The sequence below is a fragment of the Saccoglossus kowalevskii genome, chromosome 7, assembly GCF_978046115.1.
Source record: "Saccoglossus kowalevskii chromosome 7, keSacKowa6.1, whole genome shotgun sequence".
In the NCBI taxonomy this organism is placed as follows: Eukaryota; Metazoa; Hemichordata; class Enteropneusta; family Harrimaniidae; genus Saccoglossus; species Saccoglossus kowalevskii.
The window spans coordinates 7,906,308-7,932,956 of record NC_140647.1 but is presented as its reverse complement, the minus strand read 5'-3'; the positions used below and the strand labels follow the sequence as shown (position 1 = coordinate 7,932,956).

At 36.2% G+C, this 26,649-nt stretch overlaps 2 protein-coding genes across 2 annotated transcripts; both read right to left on the bottom strand.

The window, feature by feature from the left end:
• Positions 1–11,268: 11,268 nt before the first annotated feature.
• On the bottom strand, positions 11,269–14,668 carry LOC144350914 (neuronal pentraxin-1-like). The gene is made up of 4 exons (XM_085501612.1): positions 14,601–14,668; positions 12,657–12,816; positions 12,307–12,507; positions 11,269–11,972 (listed from the first exon to the last, which is right to left on the bottom strand). The coding sequence occupies exons 1-4, from the start codon at positions 14,658–14,660 to the stop codon at positions 11,338–11,340; spliced, it is 1,056 nt and encodes a 351-aa protein (XP_085357738.1). The 5' UTR covers positions 14,661–14,668; the 3' UTR covers positions 11,269–11,337.
• An 8,363-nt stretch (positions 14,669–23,031) lies between these two features.
• Positions 23,032–25,052, bottom strand: LOC102809290 (C-reactive protein 1.1-like). Its single transcript, XM_085501647.1, has 4 exons — positions 24,995–25,052; positions 24,772–24,844; positions 24,217–24,414; positions 23,032–23,798 (listed from the first exon to the last, which is right to left on the bottom strand). The coding sequence occupies exons 1-4, from the start codon at positions 25,001–25,003 to the stop codon at positions 23,179–23,181; spliced, it is 900 nt and encodes a 299-aa protein (XP_085357773.1). The 5' UTR covers positions 25,004–25,052; the 3' UTR covers positions 23,032–23,178.
• Positions 25,053–26,649: the final 1,597 nt, after the last annotated feature.

Genomic DNA, 26,649 nt, shown 5'->3' with positions numbered 1-26,649 from the left:
GCGCACATACATCGGATATACTCCAATGGAAGCTAATGTTCACGCAATCGCTTCGGAGTAAATTACTCAACCAATCACAGAAAACATTTCACTACTAGAATATACCAGCCTAATATTGCGTACATACAACGCGACGCCTTGTCTTTTGAAACAGCTTTTCATAGCGGACATTCTGAATTATGCGATTTGGTCGAATTATGTGCAGTGCAATAAAGACAAGATGACACAACAGCATGTGAACATTATGTAAACTAAAAAAATACTTGAACAATAATCACGATGCTTGGGGCATTATGTATGTCTGTTCAAACTTCAAATTTGACCAGCAGACTAATTAATCACAATTATAACATTCACCCCTTTTTCTGTCACTGACAACAATGAAACTAGTCTTTTGTTATCCATCAACTGTAGAATTGTTTGTATTTGATTGTAAATCTACCTAGTTTTTTGTTTTCGGTTTACTATTTTTTGCAATATAGTTTTGTTCAGGTGAGGTTCGTAAACTAGTACTTGCTGCTACAATTGTCACCCATTGGTTTACATTTGCCCTGGGGTGGTTACGTATATATTCTCAACTACTGTCACAGAACGGTAATTCATATGAATTATTGCGAGCTACTTAAATTTATTCATGTATATCAATGTATGATACTTCATTAGTGAGAATTATAAACAGAAAATGCTTATTTTATTAAAAAAACAATTTCCAAATATGAAGACAGAAAACGATATAACCTTACCAGGAGAGATGAATAAATTAAAAGAAGATAATTATGTGTGGTCATTAATAGAGCAGGAGATAACAGAAAGTAAGATTATTTGGTTCTTGTGTCATGAATTTGTTTTTGCGTATCTGTTAACCGACTTAATTAACTGATTATTAGCTGAATTGCTGTGTTATGTCCGTCATCGTGTAGGCCTATTTGAAGTTTTGGACGGAACTTGGCTCAGTGATTTGGAACTAATTACGAGATATCCGTCGCGATTCTAACAGTTGGTATTCATAGTTATTAATGTAGTGAACGATTAATCAAAAGATATGACGTATTCAGTACTTAGTGTGATTGGCTTTATGACTGAAGGTTACGCCCTAGAGTCTTTTTACTGCATTGTAATTGGTCAGAGTTTTGAAAATGAATAAAGAGAGTTTGAGTTGGTCTTGGGGAGCACAGCACGATAGACGCAGTAAGGAGTGAGTCCTGGGGAGAGCCTTGAGGCAGTCCAGTCTTGGGCTAGTCTTGGGTCAGCCTTGCGAGAGTCTTGGGGATTTTTTCCCCAGGGCGCTGTGTCTTATAGAGTGCTCGATTGACCGACTAAGACGAGAGCTGAAACGTATTTCGTTGTGTGTGTCTTATTTGACTGTAAAGTATAAGTGACATTCCCGATCCCGTACCTCAAGGGGACGAGATAGAGAGACGAGACGAGATCCCCCTGACACGTGTGGAGAACCCGAGAGTAGAATTTCCCCCCTGATACTTGTTAATTATACCCATTTAACCACTAAGTGTTATTTACATAACGTGAATTGGAGTCTACATTAGTAGTTGTAATGATTAGTTGGTTATTATACTTGATTCAATTAGCCTTTTGAATATATCTATATCAGTGGTAATTAAATACTCCCATGACAAATCAAGTAAATGAATTGTACAAGAAAATATGTAAACTGCGATATTGACGGATTTTTTTTTATTATCTTTCATTATTTAGGAGCAGATTTATTTCTGTCAAGTCGGGGATCAAATTGGTCGAATTTTGTAACGTTTTTCCGCAAATACCAAAATAAGATAACACAACCAATAAACAGACTGCCCGGTGTGGGTCAAGTTATGAAATTTGTTGCTGTGAAGTAAAATTAGTGTACAAGTCTACAGGAATCATTGTGCCTGTTATTTGAAGTGCCTAATCTTTACAAGTATAATAGCTATAAGTTATTGATTTTGTTATTTTTTTCATTATTTATGATTGAGGTGATTACATTATTGTGTGACGGTATTAAATTTGTTGTTCGCGGTATTAAATTTGTGTTTTAAGGTATTACATTTGTCGTTCAAGGTATTACATATGTAGTTCACGGTACTACATTTGTAGTTCAAGTTATTACAATTGTGGTTCACAGTATTGCTTGTTTAAGGTAGCGAGACTATTATTTGTGTTGAAAATTACGATTTTCACATTTATTTATTAATTGATGAAATGCACGATAAACTTTCATCTGATAAAGTCAACGTAACCTAAAATGTCATGTAAGTTGGTTAAAATGTAGATTTTCTGAAGGGAAACAAGGCAGCTTCAGTAGTGTTTTCTAAAATCAACAACACAGGTTTAATTTGTGTGCCTATGAGTTTCAAAGATTAACTCAAGACAAAGCAATGTTAGGATGTGTTATCAGTAGCTATCTGACACACAATGAGCGTTTCCAAACATTTGAGTGGTTTGTCTCCGCCCCTGTTTATTTCACAGATTAGTCATTTGCATATGAATGTGTCAGACACAAGGTCACACAGCCACTGAGAAAAAATCATTGATTTTGGTGTTTTCATATGCCGAATTTATCCAATTATAGCTATCCCATTCCTTTATTTTTTGGTTTCCAATAGCCTTACACATTTGGATGCCCCTACACATGGTAAAACAGACCTTGATTGGAAAACAAATAGATTGTGCAGATAAACAAGCTTGAAAATCTTTGCTGTGACTTCATCAACGTTTTCTAGGAGTTTATGTTTTTCAAATTACAAGGTCTTTAACAAAAAATAACGTATACTTATTGTCGTCGGATAAACACCAAATTTTCACAGCTTCAAGGTGACAATGAGAGGAACTTGAATGTGTCCAGACAAACTATTTCATGGATTATTTACCAATGTGTTGTGGTTTGAGTTGGGGTCAATGCGACTAAAACAGAAATTAAAATTCAGGACACAACTTTTCAAAACGCGTTACTTGAATAAAACTGTCCAGACACATTCAATTTACCAGACTATTGAACAACTAGGGAAAGTGAAAACAAAACTTCTTATCACCAGCATAAATGCGTAATTATTTTTTTTTACAAAAAAAGTATTTTTTCACTTTTGATTAAGTAACGCACCGTAGAATGCAGATACGGGCATGACAAACACACTTTTGAGAAGCTTGAAGTCTGGCGATTCCAAAAATATATACTTTCTTGGGTCTATTTGTAGTCATTTGGTCCCAATTAGAAGAAGAAAACTCGTATGCAAATAATAGTCCCGCTACCTTAAGTGACTTTGTTATGTATGTGGTTGAATTTGATTGAAAACCACCACATTTCAGCTTGATATAATTCTCGTTTTTTTTTATTTCACTCATGTATGTGTGCATTTGGTTGATTGTATTACATATTTATGTCAATATATTGTATGTATATGTAAATCATTCCGACGGTGAATAATAGTTATCCATGATTGTTGTACGTTTTCTGTTGCTTTACCCATTATGTTACCCAAGTTTTAATAAACTGCATCATCCACAAACATAAAGTTACATTTCCACTGTTTATGGCGCTGTTTGATCCGCATATGATACAAAGTAGAAATTCAACTTTAATAAAATAAACCACAGTTGTATTAAACAGTAATAAAATAAGCCTGAACGGACACATGAAATGAAATATTGTAAAATACATTTATACCTATTTGTATAGTTTGTTACAATTCTGGATCAATGCAATGGTGGTTGGTTATTATACAATTATGATTTAAACTTAATCTACGAACTGTATTGTACTTAAGGTGAAGAGTTTTATCATTGTAGTTATGTTTACATTTATTGGGGATAATGACCACAATCGAAATAGTTCCTATGTTTTAGAGCATAATAAAACCGTTAACGGAATATGTTTACCGCGTTTATATATAATAGACCAGTAAATAAAGATGATTACAACACACGAGTACAAACGTATTCATGTTGAATGAGTGAAAGAAAAATAAACCTCAATACATACAGTCAAAATCTGTGAGCAAATCCTGTTTCACATGTCACGCCCGTCATGCATCAACAATTTCGTGCTTTCGATATGATGGCAGCGTCAGTTGTTCCCATTCCATTATTTATTTAATATTATACCATTCATCTGTCAAAAGGTTATCGACAGTCATATAATTGAGAATAACTTCTTTCTTCAAAATGACGATTGTATCCTTACATTTATTCACACTACCAAACTGACAGCAATATGCAACCCAACATGTCTTTGTAAATCAAATATGTTGACTGTCTGTAAAAATGTTGCGTTTTTGATATATTAGCGAATTTAACTAGTCAAATTTAATCAAAATCAAAAATATCTTGACATGCATAATACATTAGGCATTTCTCCTTTGGCACAGAACAAGAAAGTTTGAAGAGAAAAAAAGTCGTAATTCACAATTGATTCGACACACTTAACAAAATGCCAAGTCTTGAAACCCCCATGATGTACAATTTTCATAACAGAGTTGAATGATTACGGTTGAAACCACACTAACAGTTTAAGGTTGTTTGAAGCCAAAATAAATAATCGCAATATTAAATTTCTTTGAAATCAAAAATAAATTGGCACACATATGCAAACCATTATACATGTAAATATAAATGGATAAATCGTCCCGGGCATGAAAAACAAAAATATGGCTGCGGTAATTTTTCATCGAATCCAAAGAGAACGTACATTGTCCCCGTCTGCTGGTTTCTAGTTGATATGAATAATTCATAGTTGATGCAAATTTATTCTAAATGACCACCTGAATGCGTTGGTTGTTCACGTTATGAACACAATGAATACAGTCACTCCAACCAAAATAACAAAACAATATTAAATCGCCTAGAACCAAAGAAACAACGTGCATTGTTTGAGGCAGTCAAATAAAAAATGGAACTACGACATGAAAATAAATCGAACTTGTTGAGACAGAGACGATCGATCTACATTTGCCAGTTCGTATGCGTGTAGAAAATGTGGACTGAGTTTAAAAGCTTTCGGCGTAGCCTCCATATATCCAACTCGCATGTAGCCAATCACACGAAGTACATTACATGTCATATACACTGATTAATCGTTCTCTATATTGGAAGACCTCTAATATAAAATAGCGTCAGAACACTCGTGGGGTCAGGGTTATCATGTGTGGTTTTAATTAGTTCCAATCACTGATCCAATTTCCGTTCGGCACTTGGTATATACTCCAAATGATAAGAGTATTAGCGAGCGTGAATGATCTCACCCGTCCTTTCACCGGAAACCAATCATGAAGTCGCAATCAGTGAATTTCGATATCTAAACACATGAAAACATATTCATAAAAGCACTACAAACAGCACACTGACAACAGTGGCGGATCCAGCAAAATGTGTTGGGAGGGGCCAAGTTACGCTTAAAATTATGGAACGTAAATCGCAGAGAAAATATGCGTAATCCAGATGATATTAATCGTCATGCGTTTTGGGGGGGGCATGGCCCCCCCCTGGCCCCCCCTCTGGATCCGCCACTGACTAACAAGTAACACACATATAATAGCCATGTCAAACTTGTATTCCGTGACGATCTCAAGTGATCAGTGTCTAAATGCTTATAAGAGTTATCAATGTTTCGATATGAAAAATCTCACTTTGCAGGCACCAATAAATTACGCATCTAATTTCCTGTGCACCACGACGTTACACATCGGCACCTATCAAACATGGCTAAAGGAGAAAACTTAATTACGTTGGCTGAAGTGAAGTTCTGATTAACGACCACCTGAGGTAACAAATAAATGTTTCATCTATTTATTTAAATCGATTTCAAAACAGGTAAAACTCGTGAAACAAGTGAAGTGGCCATTACTCTCTACATTAATCATGTCCGCTCATGTAATTTGGTCATACACAGTAGTTTGATTGTTGCTTTAGAAATACCATAAGTCATATTAATATGAGTGACTTATTAGTGTTTACTAGGAATACAATTCCACTTACATATGAATTTGTTTTGACAAAATAATTGTCAATAGAAGATTCAAAAATAAAAATGATTAGATTAGCTTCAAAGTGATTGAACATGATTCTATCTTCTTTTTAAAGAATAAGACAAGTGTGAAACATGTCTACACAGAAGATGATAATATTAGTTTGCTAGAATATCTTATTGAAAACACATTTTCCGAGTTTCGAGTATTTATTTTTAAAAAAATGTCAGCATTCCAAATTTTACTTACCAAATTTACAAATTCTGATTCTTCCGCTTCATAAACAAGTTGCCTCAAATTTGACTATAATGTCCAGCTTTCAACCAACAAACGAGATGACTATATCTCTTCTCCCTATACATTTTCAAGGTCAGTCGCTATGCCCGGTCATGTAGTACATATGCAGACATACGGAACTCAATTTGATCGGAAAACACAAAATATCAAGATCTCTTAACATGACTAGCGAAACTTTGTCTGGTATCACCACATATTGTCGAACTGTAATCCACCCCGGGAGCCATACCATATGTGCTTTAGACCAGTACTGACGGTACTGACATATTCGTCGAAAACATAATTACGTGCCGAATCAGTCAGTCTGTTTTTGTTCAATATAGCTCCATGACGAATTTCTTGACAATATGGGTCTATCGAAACTCTTTGAACATATTAATGTTTACTTACTAATCGAACAATACGTGAGATAAAAGGTCTATTTCAAAACTATATATTTCTGAATGTATTTTACTTAGAAAAAAAAGATTGTATATACGTAGTATAAAACTGAAATGACATTACAGTTGGCGTTCCATAGGGCACCATACTTTAATGGTGATAAACAATCTGCTGCTATCACTAATCTGACAGCGATCAGCATATTTTAACTAATCTTTTTTTGAATGACGTAAAACACCCCCAGAAGAAGATAATGACATAAAGTGTTAAACATGATATCGTATTTACTAAAACTATTACATTATTATAATTAGGAGTACTAGAGTACATACAATGTAACAGACATTATACATACCACCTTTGGTCACGTAACCCATTGTTCTAGTTGTACATTTATTCATGCTATACTACTCTTTTTTTTTTCTGTAACCAACACTTTACTCCAAAATCGGTTAGTTTCTTTAATTGCAAACTTTCCTTGTGAATGGGGTAGCTTTTTTGTTGAAAATTGCCCCCCCCCCATTTACTGGTCAATCAGAGTGCAACTTACTTTTTAAAGAACATATTATTTGTCGTGTCAAGACTCGGAGTACCTCGTGCTTATATACATATATACGTTCACATCTTGGTCGTGTTTTCTGAATTGGTCATTAACCCATTGTTTATCTGTACAAAATGTGTTACATAACATATGCACACAACAACCACAATGGGGTTAAATGGTTAAAAAGATAAATGGTACTGTTTTACTAAGGAATTTAGTCCAATAAATTACCTCATAAGTAAATCCACACCTGTATTCATAAGTATAGTTCCACAGCTGCTAAGTGTTTTTGCTACAGATAACAGTACACAACCTCTAAACCGGCATTCTCTCGGCTACGTAACTGTAGCATATTTTGTAAATAAGTCAATTCAGTAAAACGTCTTTTTCTTTTTAAACTTTTTAAACAGTTGGTCAGGAAAACAGATATAGGCTTTAACGGCTGGCCTAACGAGATAATCATATTTGTCGTGATTTGTTTCAAAGTAAAATGAAAAAATGAAAAGTTCCACTCACGTTACTAAACATGAGATTTGGATTGTATTCGAATGCGTCTTTTTCTCCATCATTGCTTTTTAATCGAATATCGCTAATTGTAATTAAGTCAGGTTTTACATTGTGGATTTCATTACATTACCAGAACTTTGTTTCAAAGTTGGCAGGTGATGGCATATTTTAAAAGTCAATGTAAAGGATTATGGGACACAACAAAAATAATCGATTCGATTGAACCTTACAATAATTGCTTCGCTACAGCGCGATCCGACCATAGAGCGAGCGAGACGTAGACTGATTAATGTAAAGTAACAGTGGTTTGACAACAATGCCAGTTTGCCATTCAAACAGCTTACGAAGCCCTGCAGCAGATGAACTGATGAGATTCAACGAAAAGAGTGCAAAGTCGGGATAACGAATTATATGGATGCTACCATAGACACATTCTGGAATTACAGTACATTCACAACTATTTGCAGTAAGTCACGTTGAGTTCCAGTGATTCAATTTGAAGAAAACTAAGTGATAACCATGTGTTCTTTTTTAATTTTATATATCTGTCTATAAATGTGTTTTATTGTTAATTAAATAAAATATCAATGATTGACCATAACTTGGATCTCAGTGAGTTTGTTTACAACCGATTTCTCATTGAATTTTAAATTTCCCCTAACAGTTTTGAATATATTGTCACCAATGTATTTGTTGCTACCCAAATTTGTTTGTATGTGACTGGGAAACCCATACCAAGCGACACGACCTTTCATGGAAAATAAAATCCCTCATAGTTTTGGCACCAAATCACTGCTGTGATATTCATAATCACATGAATCCAACTTAACGGTAGCTTCTTACAACAATGCGAACTAGGCTCAATTATTGTGCTTTGTTATACTCTCTTCGTGAGCTTTAAAAAATACCAAACAAAACGTTAACGTTGGTAATTTGCACATAAACCACCATTCAAAGACATTTCCCTGACTGTTACACTATTTTGTTTTTATATTATGCTGTTGTGCACAAAAAAAACACGATAAAAATATATATTCAACGACCTACGGTCAAACATTCAGTAGTAATATTTGAGCCATTTACTGTACTATAGTAAAACAAGTCTTCCCATATTTCAATATGGGCGGATGTCACAGTGCAAGGCCTGCTTATGGGCGTCGTCTTCTCAAAAATCGGTGAACCGTTTGACTTGATTTTTGTTGTGAACCTGTCTTTGTGAGTGTAGATGGAAATTTGAGAATGAGAAGTTGATCTGCCAAAATTTATGCAAATTAGCTACCAAGATGCTTACTGTATAATTTCCAATTTGAGACGTCACTATAATTTAGGCATCATGGAAGAGTGAAATTGAGCCTTGATTTGGTTCTAACATAAGCATAACGAAATTACACTTTAATTTAGACATCGGTAAAGATCTAAATATTCGAACAAAATTACATATTTTAAGGTAAATGACTTGTACTATGACACTATTTGGTCTACAATGGTGATATTGTTAGTGTACATGGTATGTAAGTACCTTGTTATATTGGTTCAATCATGCATCATGATTCTCTATTTGGGGGGATATTTTGGGTAAATAATGCTGTTTTCGACGTCTTCTTGAAAACTACCAGCTCAATTGCGTTGATACTCGATTTTGGGTGGATCGTTGTCAGATTTGTTTTTGTGATATCTTCAATTCTCTATTTTTAGTGAATACTTTTCATTTTTGGTAAAAGTTTTATTTACGCTTTCCTTGTGAGAACTACCAACTCAATTGCTTTGATATTTGGTATGTAGATACCTTTGGTGGATATCTTCTATCCTCCTTTTTGTCATTTTTAATTTAGAAAATGCATTTTTCTTGAAAGCCACCAGCTGAATTACTTCGATATTTGGTATGGTTTGTAACAAATACCAATTGCCGTAGCAACAACCATATCAAGCAGCATGGCTGTGATTTAGAACAACTTGGTAACAATAGAGTTAATGCAGTGTAGTTAATCTGTGCAGGTATATGTGTTTATGGATGTCTGTGTGTCTGTTCCACCAATATCTTAGGAACTAATCATTAGATTTAAATGATGCTTTGTGATAATGCACAGAACGGACAAGATTTCAGTGGAAATCTGTGCATGTTACTAATATATAGTAGTGTTATACATTGCCCTACTCCCAAATGAAATGTCATTCTTTTTTGACAAAAAACGTTTAAGCGACAACAGTGCCATCCTTCTAAAACCCGAATGAAAACAGACGCAAACGAAGAACATGAGACAAATGAAGGAACAGTATTCAGACTGAACACTTGGGATCTTTTGAATCAAATGACGAAACAGTATCCAGGCTGAACAGTGGGGATCTTTTGAATCAAATGAAGTCACGGTATCCAGACTGAACACTGGAAATCTTTTGAATCAAATGAAAACGCAGTAACCATACTGAACACTGAGGATCTTTTGTGTCAAATGAAAACACAGTAACCATACAGAACACTGGGGGTCATTTGAACCAAATGAAGACACGGTTTCCAGACTGAACACTGGAGATCTTTTGAATCAAATGAAGACACAGTAATCATATCATAACACTGGGGATATTTTGTGTAAAATGAAGACACAGTAATCATACTGAACACTGGTGATATTTTGAATGAATTACGAAACAGTGTCCAGACTGAGCACTGGGTATCCTTTGAATCACATTAAGACACGGTATCCAGACTGAACACTTGGGATCTTTTGAATCAAATGACGAAACAGTATCCAGGCTGAACAGTGGGAATCTTTTGAATCAAATGAAGACACGGTATCCAGACTGAACACTGGATATATTTTGAATCAAATGAAGACACATTAACCATACTGAACACTGAGGACCTTTTGTGTCAAATGAAAACACAGTAACCATACAGAACACTGGGGGTCATTTGAATCAAATGAAGACACGGTATCCAGACTGAACACTGGAGATCTTTGAATCAAATGAAGACACAGTAATCATACTGAACACTGGTGATATTTTGAATTAATTACGAAACAATGTCCAGGCTGAGCACTGGGTATCCTTTGAATCAAATAAAGACACGGTATCCAGATTGAACACTGGATATATTTTGAATCAAATGAAGACACATTAACCATACTGAACACTGGGGATCTTTTGTGTCAAATGAAAACATAGTATCCAAACTGAACAATGTGGATCTTTCTAATCAAATGACGAAACAATATCCAAACTGAACACTGACGATCTTTTGAATCAAATGACGAAACAGTATCCATACTGAACACTTGGGATCTTTTGAATCAAATGAAAACACAGTATTCAGACTGAACACTAGGGATCTTATGAGTCAAATGAAAGAACAGTATCCAATGCACTCTAAAAACTGGAGATATTTTGAATAAAATCAAGGAACAGTATCCAGACTGAACACTGGAGATCTTTTGAGTCAAATGGAAGAACAGTATCCAGATTGAACACTGAATATATTTCGCGTGTAATGAAGAACAATGTCCAGACTGATCACCGGGGATATTTTGTGTCAAATATCTAGACTATACACTGGGATTCTGTTAAACAAAAACGCTATATAAATGTGTTTGGCTTATTTTAATGCATTATTCAATAAATTGTTGTTTTGAGCAGTAACTTATAACAGTGATATTACCGAGTCATTTTCAAGTACGAGCAGACATCAGCAACATCAAAAAAATCCATCGTTACGTTGGTGGCTGAAAACACATCGATGTCTCTGATTTCGAGCCAGTTTGAATCGCTTCCAAGGAAATCACTTCCACAACCTACGTTATAAGCCGCTGTGATTTCCCCAGGACTCAGGACGTAGGACCACAGATTAAAATCCATTATGTGCCCCTCGAACGCCTGCCAGGCTTTAAACCCTCCCTTAAAAAGAGTTTGGTGCTGCCCAAGAACAAGATAACCATCGCGTTTTATGTTTCCGTTCTGGTTAAATCCACACTCATTATACACGCAGGTTCCGTCAACGAATAGGTTATAAAAACCAGCCACGGACTGCCAGGTGAGACATACGTGATGCCATTCACCATCGTTCAGTGAAAGTCCAATTCTGCGGCTCTGTGCTTTTATAGTTATACGCAAATCTCCAATATGACGGATACTGAGCTCTTCCGGGTTGTCTGGTACCGAGTAAGAGAATAGTGTACCAGTGCTTGAAGCCATACCCCAGATACATACCGTCAAAGCCGTCAAGTCAAAGAGCGGTGCTGGAGCGACGACGTAAGATTTCAACGTTCCATCAAGTTGAAATGCCCGCCTTCCTATGCAAGACAAAAAAAATAATTAGTACGTGTCATAACATTTACGAGCTCCTTATTCTCATGTTTATGTTTATGCCGGTTGTATACTTTTGAATAATGTTATTTTCGTTGGAAAAAACATAACGCAGTTAATCTTTATTTTTGTTTGTGTGTTAAATCAATCAATAAATATATTCATCTGTGTCAAAATAAATATCAACGGTATTAATGGTATACAACGGGATTTTCAGACTGAAGCACAACTTATACAAACGTTTGGTGTTTTCGCCAGGATTACTTTCTGTCTACCCTGCAATTAACTTTGAAGAAACCCTTCATTGTGGGTGATATATACCTGCAGTCAATGTTCTGTAGTCAAAACAATCCAATGTGACCTGGCTGACTTGACCATCTTTAAGACTACACGCCCCTGTGAATTCATCGTACTCCCATACGGCGCAAAAAGCTTGGTCTGCGCACAGGTTGCAACATTCTAATTCCGTACTTTTACGAGGGTCTATCAATGAGCCCATTGTGTTCTCCTGTGAACTGCAATCTAAAATCAGTCATAGTATTCTCAGTGTTTATTAGCTTATAGAGGAAGGAGTATACGAGAATGTGGCTGTACTATCACAGTTAGTACCTCGCATTAAACACACTGCTGGCATATGTAAAATTCATAGCACGCAGTATCGAAGAACTTACCAGTCGGGGCAACCGTGGTCCCAGTCGGGGCAACCGTGGTTCCAGTCGGAGCAACCGTGGTCCCAGTCGGGGCAACCGTGGTCCCAGTCGGGGCAACCGTGGTTCCAGTCGGGGCAACCGTGGTTGACGCAGCTCTTTCTTCCCGATGAGCTGTTTCAGCCTGTTTTAATAATAATATTCATCATATACAAAAGTAGGACAGTGATATTGAAATGCTAAGGTGGTGACAGAGAAATATAAATGGTTTGTAATTAAAACATGTGACTATAGAAGTGTATATGATGCGTATGTAGAGGAAAACGACTGCACAAGGCTCGTGTCTTTATTTGCTCCAAGGGCCAAGTAACGGGCAACTGAACATCAAAAGCAAAGTTTGTTATTGATCAAAATTAAAACTGTAAAATAGAGGAATCAATTTACAGAATCTTTCTTTGTGTTACCATGGCATATTTCAAACCATTCTTTTAAAGCTTAAATGAAATAGTTCTCACAAAAATGTGATATATTCATCTGCTATTATTATTAATTAGTCAAGGTTCAGTCACAAACTTTTTAAGAGAGCGAGGTGGAGAGTTAAACAAAAGCATCTTAGATTTCTCTATCAGTAATTGTTTCAGAACTGTGACAATCACAAACATGCTGTTGAATTATTTCTGAGCACGTTGAATGGCGTCAATTTCAGATTGAGTAAGGCGCGTTTGCGTAAAACAACTTTTAATTGTTGACTGTTTGAAAAAATGCCTTCCACAACATGAACAAACATTATTTTTTCCCAATACAGTCATATTCTCTTATATTTCAACTTTTCGAAAAGGTATTCATATGTGTGTTCAGTAGGTTAAAGAGAATTAAGAAATAAATATACCGATATATTTCCCTTACGCCACCTTATTTAGTATTGTCCGATCCGCATTCTGTGAAGCCGATCATCCAAGGCCGTATTCATAAACCAGTGTGTGATCGTGCTACAAAAGCTTTATTTGACCTTAGTCAAATTGAATAATTTGATTGGGCGCGCCGAATAGTTTGACCCATCAATCAGCGTTCTTATAACAACAACTCTTATCAATTTCCATTTTAAACCAATTGATATTGTCGTCTTATATTACGTCATATCTTAACTGACAATAACATGTTCGATTTACCATTGAAACACGTCGCAACACTTGACCACGTGTTTCATTTATCAAGAAACGCACCAGAGCATGCACCGTTGTGCTTGATTTCAGTTATACAGTTAATGTTGGGAAGACATATTGACGGAATGTATGCACAAAAAATTTAATGTCATCACTTGTGACGTATTCATACATAACGGTTGAGATATTGAGATTTGCATTCTAACTCACTCGTGAGTTTTTCGATGCTATAATTTGTCTCTGTGAGTTGAAGTAATCATAGAGAAGACCATATAGCTGTATTAAACTGCCCATCGAACTAAATTGTGTTACACGAATTGTGTAATTTGAAATTGGCTAAGAGGGTACAACATTTTGAATATTACATGGTGGTTTGGGTTACTATTTGATCTTATCCCGTGATTTCGTGATACTACTATTTTATTGTATGAATGCGGAATTCGTAACAAACCAAAATCTAACTTAATATATTTCTGTGGTACGCTGCTAACAATACGTTGACATTAGTTTCATTTATAAGAGGTGGCCCTGATATATGCAATGGAAGCAGGGAAACCCTCGATTTAGGATTTATTCTGAAATTAGTTTTTTTTTATTGTGATTTCGCTATAATCCCACCTCTCTTCAGCTACACACAAAACGAACGACAATGATGACGCCTGTTTCAAGTTGCTGATCAAAATTTGATAACAAATTGTCTTCAACTTTCTATTTTACTACACACTTGTGTATATCACAGTGACTGTGTGTATATGAAGAAGTTAATGCCTGCATATATTAGAATAGCAAGTATAACATGACTTACCGCCTCCGGGGTGAGCACTACACACAGCACACTTATAACTAAAACACATATATTCGCCATGTCGTTCGCTGTGACCAATGTCAGCAGAACACGTCTTCAAATACTTATACGAATTGTCCCTGTATCCACGGACACATAAATACCCGCGTTATGTAAATTACCGGCATTGCAAATAGTACTAAAATACAAGTCGCATTTCCTTCCCATTAGGGAGTCTCGCACTTTGGCATCCATTAAATTTAATTGAAAAGGGATTAATTATTTTGGCAGTGCTTAATGTTCAATTTAATAACTACCTATGGTCCCAATTTATTACCCATTATTACTCTGTTTATTCAATTGAACCACATTTATTCAATCAATCACAAATGTTTTCACGACAGAATGAATGCATGGGACTCTGTGATCCAGAATAATCACATTAATTTTTTTCCTGACTCAAGGTCATCTCAAGAGTTGTGTCTAGTACTGTAGAGTTGTGGTGTCTAGTATTGTATGTGGGACATATTCATGATGGTCGACTGACAGCAATCTCGTTTATTGAAAATGTGATATCTTGTATATTAGTTTTTTCTGCGAGAAGAATGTCAAAATCATCCTTTTACATACAATGTGGATGCCAAACAGTTATTCATACAATCCTTGGTATCTTGTAGCACATTAATTGTTACATATTAATAATATACATATTGTCAATATCCCATTCAAAAACATTGTTTTCCCGTGAGGTGACCAGTCAGTTACATATCCATTTCATGCAGATTACATAATGTTATCAAGTGAATGTAACTTAATTTCTCAGGTGATCATTTACACAAAAGATATAATTAGTACAACTCATTCCATATAACTTTTTCTCCAGCTTTTATGAATATAAATATTCTCTGATATTCATAAATAACAAGATTTCGTCCTGAGATGCATGTTAGCTAGTAAAACTCAGTATGGCTATGGGTGCATGGACGCTTCAACTGACATTTGAGGATCTCCAAGAACTGACTGTCCGTGTCAAATTGAATAAATCTGATATCCAATGGACATGCATTTGACATGCCGTATATCCCAATGTGTATATATATTTTGTTCATTGGTTGAATTAATACATGCATGTAAGTTTATGATTGGTCCATTAAGTTTCGTCATCGAAGCATTGTTAGAACATAAAGCTCTATAGAACCTTTCACTCTCACTTGATTAGACTAATATTTTCACAGGTGGGTGAATAAAATAATAAACCCGCGTCACTTCAACGCACGTGCAGCATGTTATGTGCAAGGTTACCACAAGTCGAACATTGCTATCTCCCGTGGCTTCAACATAATACCTACGCACTCATTTCACAAATCTATTTAAAAAATCAACAGTGCACTGAATCGTATGTGGAGTTAACACCGTTTGGTTAATCGAATAAGCAGGTGGTAAATTTATTTAAATTTACAGACCTTGCTGGAAATCACTAAAACTGTGCATGTTGCTTGCATTTATTTTGTTTAATTTAGATCAAATGCTCTTGCGATATGCCGATTGCTCTCTTCCATAGCGTTCAATACCACACATTGTTTTGATATTACCAGTACACTTCGTCCAGTGTTTCCCCAGAACAATTGGAGAAAAAGCCCTGAGATTAATTAAGTTTAATTTATGCAAAACAAAAAATATTCAAATTTAATTGGTTGTTGTGCGACTACATGTCATCATATCTTAGTGAACATCCCAAACGACACCAGTTTGACGCGGCGGAAAGAGTTAAACGAATACTCAATGCTATTCGTTTCATGATTGATTTCGAATCCACATTTTTACTCAGGGAATAATGAATTTCATGCAATGAACTGCGATAATTACATGTCTGTATACGCATGTGTGCACTTAAATCATGTGGTAACAGTTAAATTTAAATTTTTGTTCACATGATAGTGATATTTATCGCTTTTGTTTTCAAATGAATATTTGGTTGGCTATATACTAGCATAGCGTGTCGTCAAATTAATATCGTTATAATTCATTTAATACCTAATAAACTATGATGTTTCTTTGGAAATCCTTGTTGGGTTTTATGAAAGCGATATTTTCATAAGATACCACTCATAAAAACTATTATGATAATCAAATATACCCATTAATGGCGGGACGAGAAAACCACCAACAAACTGCGAGGTAGGAGTGCAAAAGCTAATTCCCTAGTATATTATAGATTATATGGATACACATACCATGTCTGTGTACGTTATTTCGATAGTAGAAAATTTATAAACTGTTAATACTAGTACCATGTTTTTATTTCTATTGGTCAAAACTGTCATGACATTCACCACGGACATATTTTGTAAACCCACGGACTTGCACAATATAATTGTTGCCTCTTGTCATACACACCACATTACAAATTCTATTCCATACAACCAACTACTCAGAATACAGCGTATTTGCTAAAAAAAGTGAGAAAGCTGCACAACATCTGGCTAATTACTTTAATTACTCCGCTTGAGAAGGTAACCTTAAGAAAATCACGTTATAATTAACTACTCGGTCACCAACCAAAAAAGGAACTCAACCCTTTACAAAGTTGCCAATCGTGATTTAACTGATAGTGACTCGACCCCTCTTGTTATCATTTACAACCAAGCATTCCGATATTTGAAACGAATTACGCGCAGATGTAACCCCATTTTACAAACAGATGGTAGTCTACGCCAAGTGTTCAAATCACCATTACTTATTTTAGACAGACATTGTCCCCAACATGATGAAATACCAGCTATAGCACAGAAACTTCAGTAGTAATTTACACACTAGGATACATACAATGTAGTATCAGATGCTGTATCACGTGCTCCTATGATGAAATTGTTTGTGCGTATCTGTTAATCGACTTAATTAGCTGATTACTGGCGAATGGCTGTGTTATATCTGTCATCGTTTAGGCCCATGCGAGGTTCTGGACGAAACTTGGTTCAGTGATTTGGAACTAATTACGAGATAATCGTCGCTATTCGGACTACTATTTCTGACAGTTAGTATTCGCAGTTAGTAATGTTGTGAACGATTAATCAAAAGATATGACGTGTTTAGTACTTAGTGTGATTGGCTGTATGATTGAAGGTTACGCCCTAGAGTCGTTATACTTTTTGTAATTGGTTAAGGTTTTGAAAGTGAATAAAGTTGTTTTAAGCAAATAACACCGAATAAACGGCAAGGTAAAGACTACGTCTAATTATAGTAAATACGTACTGCGTGCGTGACTCGAACCGGCGCTCGCGTACGGCACCTAATCGCCTAGCTTCAAGCCACTACAAGTCTTCCCCTCGGCCACCGGGCATCCCCCAAAAAGGATGCTTAATAACCGAGCTTATTACGTTACGTCTTTACCTTGCCGTTTATTCGGTGTTATTTGCTTACTTTACTTCCTATGTCGACAGCAACTATGAGTTTAAAGTTGTTTTAGTTGGTCTTGGTGAGTACACCAGGACAGACGCAGTCTAAGGTAGTCTTGAGACGCAGTCTTGGGCGAGTCTTGGGTCAGCCTTGCGGTAGTCTTGGGGACTTTTCCCCAGGGCGCTGTGTCTTATAGAGTACTCGACTGACTGACTGAGGCGAGAGTTGAAACGTATTTTGTTGTGTGCGTCTATTTGACTATAAAGCTTAAGTGACTTTCCCGACCCCGTACCTCAAGGGGACGCGATAGAGAGACAAGACGAGATTTCCCCCTGGCACGTGTGGAGACCCCAGACGAGACGAGAATTTCCCCCTGGCACGTGTGGAGACCCCAGACGAGACGAGAATTTCCCCCTGATTAATACCAAGATTATTTGCAGTAAGCTTTCAAACAAACAGTTTAAAACAATGTTTATTTAATAACATGCAATATTTGTAATAGAAAAATAAAACTGGTGATAAATTTAAAAACTCAAAATCATGCTTCTGTAACATCGTTCTTCCAATCTGTCAAATAAAATATAGCTTCCTATGTCATTCCACTTTAATAGCCATGGTCAAAATATTTGTAATCTGAAATTGTTGGTATAGAATCTGAGTTCAAAAATAGCTGCATCCGAAAACTAAAAGAAGCTTTTTGGATAGAGAGGTTTAAACAGAATGTATGAGGGTAAATAAACTATCTCTCAACTTACCACTTCACTACATTTTTCATTAGCAACTTTCTCGTATTGTGATTTTAAATTTGCTTTGTCTCACCATCCCCTAACGATCTATGGCACTTTAGAGCGATTCACGCATACTGCATTTATGACTAATCATCATGTTTATATCAATATGGTATTCTTTCTATGCAAAAGATTTATTACCGTTCTACACATATTTATATAATATTTCTGTATTCAGCTTAAAGTCAGAAATAAAGTTTAATAACGTGTATGATATATCGACCCGAAACGTAACTAATAACTATTTCGACTAAAAGGACGTCGGATTGCAGTTTCTATTTCAGACCATACTGTAATATTTGACTTTGCGGGAAATCTTTATTGTACTGTCCACCAGTACGCACTGATTAGTCAAAACAGAGGATGAACCCAGCTCAGAAAGTTACAATGGGTGCAGGCCCTTAGCCAGAACTTTTGAATAGGGGGTTCGAAACAACAATAATATATTTAATGTGAAACGTGTGAATTTTATAATATTCAAAAATTGAGCTCTGTTACAGACATTTATATATTCCCGGTTTTAAATTCAATTGGTTTACTTTGTGTTACGTTGGTAAGTTATTTCACATAACATCTTTGAACTATTTTACCATTTTGAGAAGGGGCTCTGAGCCATTCCCCAGCCACAGACAAACACACCCACACCCTTGATCCACCGCGGCAAAATGGTGTACACAAAAAAGACAAGACTGTACGTATCTTAGCATTATTGTCTAAGCATTTTAAGGTAGAATGCTACTCACGAGGTTTTTCGTTCTTCGCAGATGTTAGCGCACATAAAAGTGACTCGATTTCATGTCGAAATCTGTCTACAATTATTCCTTTTAATATTAGTAAATTTTGTATTATGTAATTTTATTTTATAGCACGTTTTAAAAACAATACAAAATCCATGTAAACATATGGTACTAAGTTAAGCTGGCTTCATATTCATCTCGTCGCTTGAAAACTTTTAAAAGATACAGAGCTTGTTGACACATGGTGTGGCAGTTTGTGTAGTGACGAAGTAAGCCTAGATTGTCAGTATTTGCATAATTGCATAGGGTTATTGACAAAAGATCAGCCCTTAGATCATTATATAATGTACATATAAAAACAAATTGAATTTCATTTTCTACCATGCTAAATTCAAACGTATCACTGCAAAAACAACAAATTTATTGATCAAACTGTATTTTCGTATGTCTGCCTCATTCAACATTATGTTTATGGCCAAAACAGCAAAAACTCGTCATAAATATTTTAGTCTATAATTGCTTGCCAATAAATCTCCAAGGTTATAATACTACTTTGATTTTTTCGAAAGTACACAGCCTGGATGATTGTAAAATTGAGGCATGCCATTCTTACTGACAACATTTTTTATTCTTTGAGTAAATATCTCTAAGAAATTTACAGTATCTCCAACTTGTTTTTCAAATCAGGCAATGCTGAAACCATATCTGAACAGGAGATTTTTATATGGGTTTTCCAAGTAAGTCTGCCAATCTTGTCTAATCGTGTTAGCATGATATAACATGTTTTGGGGTTCCAGCTATTTTTTACTTCAAGTAATTTTAACCAATATGAGATACAACGCTTGAAATATCCACAGCATAATGGCAGCCTTCCACATTCGTCCAACATCGCTACATTGTTTGCACAACTATTAACGCTAAGTAGATATCTGCAAAATGTTGTCTGTACCCTCTCGATTTCCGAATTTTCGTACACCCCTATCCCTACCATAAGAAATAGCTGGCACAATGATTGCATCAAACAAATTAAATGCACTAACCAGTGGCATACTACCAAGTTTCTTACAGTATGTAAATTTGTTGGTTCATTGTAAATCTGTTTTTAGAGGGCGGTAAAATAATTTGCATATAGTGGTAGTTTAGCAGCGGTCTCACTAGACTTCAATGACTACATTTGTTTTGTATGAACCCTCTAAAAATATAGTAAATTTTTTAAGACATCACAAAAAAAAAACGTGTAAAAAAATATGTTTGAAAAATATGATTCATCGCACAGTTTCAGTGCTGAAGCAACACTGTGGGGTAAATTGTTGGCTGCAAGATGCTCTACGATCTATACAACTCGTGATTTTTTTAATGATCTGTTTAACCCGTAGCTGTACACTATTGTCCAATAACACAGGCTACACGTACTTACAATAAGTTGACTACATTTGGCTGATACACATAACAAAACAGTATATATGCCATCATTAACTTGAAGAAAACAAAACTAATGAACCAAATTATGAAAGTACTGTGTCGTGTTGTCGTGTCAATCCCGTTCGATCCCCACACTTTAGTAATTGAGCGAACACGAGCATAAGACAAACGGCACCACATCCTTCAATGAGTGACTACCATTACATTATTGTTTCAATGTTGTTTTAATATTTAACATCAGCTGCTTGAACGCGATCTTCATTACACCATCGCGGAATCACCGAATAAAAGCTTGCCCATTTAAAACAACTTTTTTTTATTTGCTGCTGTTGAGCTGAAACGGCGTAACTTCACCATTGACATTCAAAATCCGTAATTACTATACAATTTCGGCTGAGTCTGATAGTTACCTCACTGAGTCAAGTGATTTAAACGATGAAAAATATTTTAATTAATACTGTTCATTATGTTCTAATCTACGATCATAATTCTATTCACTTACAAAATTTAGGGGGTTCGTCCGAACCCCCCGACCCCCCCCCCCCAAAAAAAAAAAAAAACTACGGGCCTGGGGTGCATGGACTGTTTTAACCTGAGGCATCCCAGCTTGAATTGTGTGAGCCTAGGGCAAACTAGCTCGGTAAGTGTAATTGAGTGCAAAAATGTCGATGGTCGCTCGTAAAAGTTCTTGTCTTACAATCTCTATGTCATATCAGACACAATCAGAGTACCATGGCGAAGGACAGAATGTCACGTCGGGAATGACAGAATGTTATAAGGGGCTGATCATTAAGAATGCTTCATTGGGGGCATCCCTTTATTAACCTCTGAAGTTAAGGGCAAACAATTTAAGGGGCACACCATTCTGCTTTCAGGGGAAGAGGTGAGTGTGATGAACGTCAACGAAGCTATTCGTGTAAAGAGCTGTTTGAGTGAGGGTTTGCGAGTGGGTGGATAAATATTCTATAGGTGGACGGGGAGATGTTTGCATTTCGTTTGGGTGGGTGGGTAGTTTTATTCTTAAAGTAGGATGTTTACTAAACCACTAAACAACTCCCGAAATCCACTTGGGTACATTTGTTGTCAGTCTTTACGTTCGGTACACGGCGGGGCAGAATGTTATAAGGGATTGACCATTTTAACAGACTGATACATGGGGACATAACTTTATTTCTGATGGGAAACGCAGAATTGTATAAGGATTGACGTTTTTAAACCTTAAGGGAAGAACAGAATGAATGACTCTAAGCGACGGCGACGCAATCTGTGGTATTAACACAGCTCGATGGACGTGCGCCCGTACTGATAAATTTCTCCACGAAAAAAACAAACATGTAGCATTTCTATTTCCATGAGTGGAACTATAACCCGTATATTACTGTCATGTGAAAGAAATATAATGGTATGTTCATCAAATTTGCATATAAAAACATTTTAGTATATATACGGCACATATGTGGCAAAGGCGAGTGTCGTTATCCACTCGTCGCACCTTTCCAGTTTCCAAATATATGATTAATATATGTATATGAAATAATTACCAACATAAGTTTTTATTCTAGCCAATGAAAGCCAATGAAGTCAGTGAAATCGGAAACAGCCACTTGTGGCGCTGTATAGTTTTGAAAACTTTAGTGACTCGCAAAGTTAGACTTATAGTATAAGACGCAGCAGCACTTGTTACATTTGGTGACCAGTTTAGTATTTGCTTGCGGCGTTTCTTAATAAATGCTTGCTAATAAACTGTGAACCACTTTCCCAGTGACACAGACACATTTTGCAGTCTATGGAAATACATCTACAAATACATCCACTTAGTGAGAGGATACTTCGTGTTTAATGAATCCTCTCACTACCAAAGTCTGGCATCACCACCTATTCGTCCATAACTCCCTTATCAACCATCTACATTGTCCCCTTCCTCCACAACAAGGTACAAACTTCCCTTAAAAACAATCAACAGGTATTAAATAGTCCATGTCTACTTCAGTGAACCAATTTATAGTTCTAGTTCCCATAACTCAGTAAGCGTTGCCGATATAATCGATAATTGAGGCATGCTTTAAGACAAATGGTCTATTATACGTAACAACGACAAATACATACAAATTATGTTCATATTTTAATGTGACTTTGAATGACTAAAAGCTTTCTTACAACTGAGTACCATTTTGGTAGTTCATTATTCATTACCAATATGCAAAATAATTTAATCGCAATGAGCAACTGGTGTGTGTAGACAATTGTATTTCTAAATTAACGAGTTGAAGCCAAGCAAGTGTCGTTGGAGCTCAAAGGTACATCAATGACGCCGAACTTGTCAGCTACTGTTAATTGAAGCCAGTTTGATTCCGTTCCATAAAAATCGCTTCCACATCCTGTCAAGTAGCCCGCTGCCATCTCAGCAACGCCCAAGACGGATGACCAGAAATTAAAATCCATAATTTGCCCTTCTACCGCTTGCCAGGCCTTAAAACCACCTTTGTAAATGGTCTGTTGTTGTCCAAGGGTGAGGTGACCATTACCAGTGATTTTCCCATCTACATTGTACCCACAATCCCTCATCCGGCTGGTCCCGTCAACTATAAAATTAAAAAAACCACCCTGGGACTGCCAGGTGAGACATGCATGGTGCCATATGCCATCGTTTAGAGCCACACCGGTCGATCGTACCGTCGCTTTGATGGTTAAACCTACATTGACTGTATTACGAACGCTGAGCTCATCGGGGTTGTCAGGTACCGAGTAAGAGAATAGGGTGCCGGTGCCCTTGGTTTTTATCCACATACACGTCGTCAACGCCGTCATGTCGAAGAGCGGTGCTGGGGCAATGACGTATGAATTGACGGTTCCATCCAGTTCCAATGCCCGTCTTTCTGTTAAAAAAAATGATATGAAAAAAATAAGTTTTCACAATAAATTCGTTGGTTATACATATATTTTGCCATTTTTTGCACTTGTTATCAATTGTTCCAGTGGCATTTGAGCCATGACGTGTCTCCGTGGTTATATAGTCATAATCATTTTCGTAATAGAATAAAGTCATAACATTATTTGTGGTGACACGGAAAGAACAATTTATATAATTATCTGCTGACGTGCTACTGTAGTTCCAATATTTGGCACCGAACAAATTATGTAGCAAAAATAATATTTGTATTACACAATAAATCATCGGGGTTGTATTATCAAGATGCAATACTAAGCAAATTTATTCAAACTTGCTCAAATATTTGTCCATAAGTGATATGCTCGTAAGTGTGGATAGAATAGATTGTGGAATTGTATACACACCTGATTCAACTTGCTTGTAATCAAAACAATCTATGTTGGCTTGAGTAACTTGACCGTCTCTCAGTTTGCAACCTTGAGTTGGTGCATCATATTCCCATCGCTCGCACCCAATACTGTCTGAACAAGCTTTGCAGCACAGGAAAGGGGTAATCGTCAGTAAATCTATTGGAGACCCATCAACATCCATGCTGTTACAATCTGATGGCAGATAAATATATATATCATACGTCACTACAATGTTTTCTTCAACGTGTGTCAAGCTGAAATTCGGCGTAGAAGGTTTCAGCATGCAGCCACTTTGTATTATATTCATGGGGATTTTGATTGGTTGTGGTGCATAGAAAAAAAAGTAAAGTATTTATATATGTATTCGCTCGAGGAGGGAAAGGCACCGAGAAAACTCGACCCATACAGTCGACACTAAACGATTGTGACCGCATGGAAGTGACTGCTTACGAGAGGAGTTTTGTATGAGTACACTCATTAAGCTACACGATAGGTCGCAGTGTATCGGGTAATCATTGCTGGCGATGACAGAAAAACAAATGTACATACAGTCAAATGGTCCTATCAATGGACATGGATCACCTACGGCACGTGTGAACTTCACATTTCTCGCATCTGTACTCTGTTTAGAATGAGAATCTATTTAGTAAAGTAATATGCAATTATGACATTGGCCATAGTTGTAGTAATCATTTTCAGTATTCGCCTGCAATTTATAAACAAGTAAGCTTATGATCCAAATACCCGAAATATCGAGTAAAACTGGACTTACCGCCTCCATGGTGAGCACTACACACAGTACACTAATGACTAAAACACGTATATTCGCCATGTCGTTCGCTGTGATGGTCTAAAGTGAAAAATGACCATGATATAAATTTTCAAATACTTATAATAAGTATTGTGTTGGTAACCATGGAAACACATATATGCCTCTGCAAGCGGCAATGAAATATATATCTAATTTCCTCTCGATGCGGACGTCATTTCGTTTTGAAATTCACAATTATTAACGACGATATATATTTAAATTCAGTTAATTCACCGACCACCCAAAGAGTGGATTTGATAAAGTTTTGTTTTTAATATTTTCACATTATTCGCTGAACCAAAAGTTATTCATTCAACCCAACGTGACGTTTACTTTTAATATACATTTACAATTCGAAAGGGATTCATAATGATGAAATAAATAGTTTAAATATGTACATTAATATGCTCTAAAAAATTGCAATTTTTTTATTATTATACTCGTGATGTCAGTGTATTGAATAGCTTATTAAACTTTAGTAAGCTTAATTAGTAAGTTTAGGTGGTGTTATTTGTCTTTACATCACCGTATTCAATATATTAAACAAAATCATATCCCTGTAACAGTGATCTTACGGGAACATTATTTACCAGTATCATGACAAAATGTCCTGGCAGTAGCGGCTTCTTGACAGCAAGATTTCTTGTAAGGAACACTTCCACGCAGTAACTATAGGGTTTTCTTTACAGCAACGTAACGTTTCAGTGCGGTAGCAATTCCTGATTACATTTCTTGAAAGTAACGTAACGTTTCAGTGCGGTGGCAATTCCAGATTACTTTTCTTGACAGCAACGTAACGTTTCAGTACGGTAGCAATTTCTGATTACATTTCTTGAAAGTAACGTAACGTTTCAGTGCGGTGGCAATTCCAGATTACATTTCTTGACAGCAACGTAACGTTTCAGTGCGGTAGCAATTCCTGATTACATTTCTTGAAAGTAACGTAACGTTTCAGTGCGGTGGCAATTCCAGATTACATTTCTTGACAGCAACGTAACGTTTCAGTGCGGTAGCAATTCCTGATTACATTTCTTGACAGCAACGTAACGTTTCAATGCGGTAGCAATTGCTAATTACATTTCTTGACAGCAACGTAACGTTTCAGTGCGGTAGCAATTCCTGATTACATTTCTTGAAAGTAACGTAACGTTTCAGTGCGGTGGCAATTCCAGATTACATTTCTTGACAGTAACGTAACGTTTCAGTGCGATAGCAATTCCTAATTACATTTCTTTACAGTAACGTAACGTAACGTTTCAGTGCGGTAGCAATTACTGATTACATTTCTTGACAGTAACGTAAAGTTTCAGTGCGGTAGCAATTCCTGATTACATTTTTTGACAGTAACGTTTCATGAAAGTAACACTTCCTCGCAGTAGCGTTTGTCGGAAAATCTGTGTAGTTGTTGTATTATCTTAATCGCTGTCGCCGTCAAACAGACTCTTACCACATATTGGCTGGTATTAGTAGATGGATTACGTAACATCATGTGTGTACATAGTTTTAATGTCGCTTTCATGTCTGAATTTATATTTAGTATTAGTAGTAGTTGTTTACTTAATTAACGTTTCATGAAAGTAACGTTTTCTTGACAATAAAGTTTCAGTACGGTGATC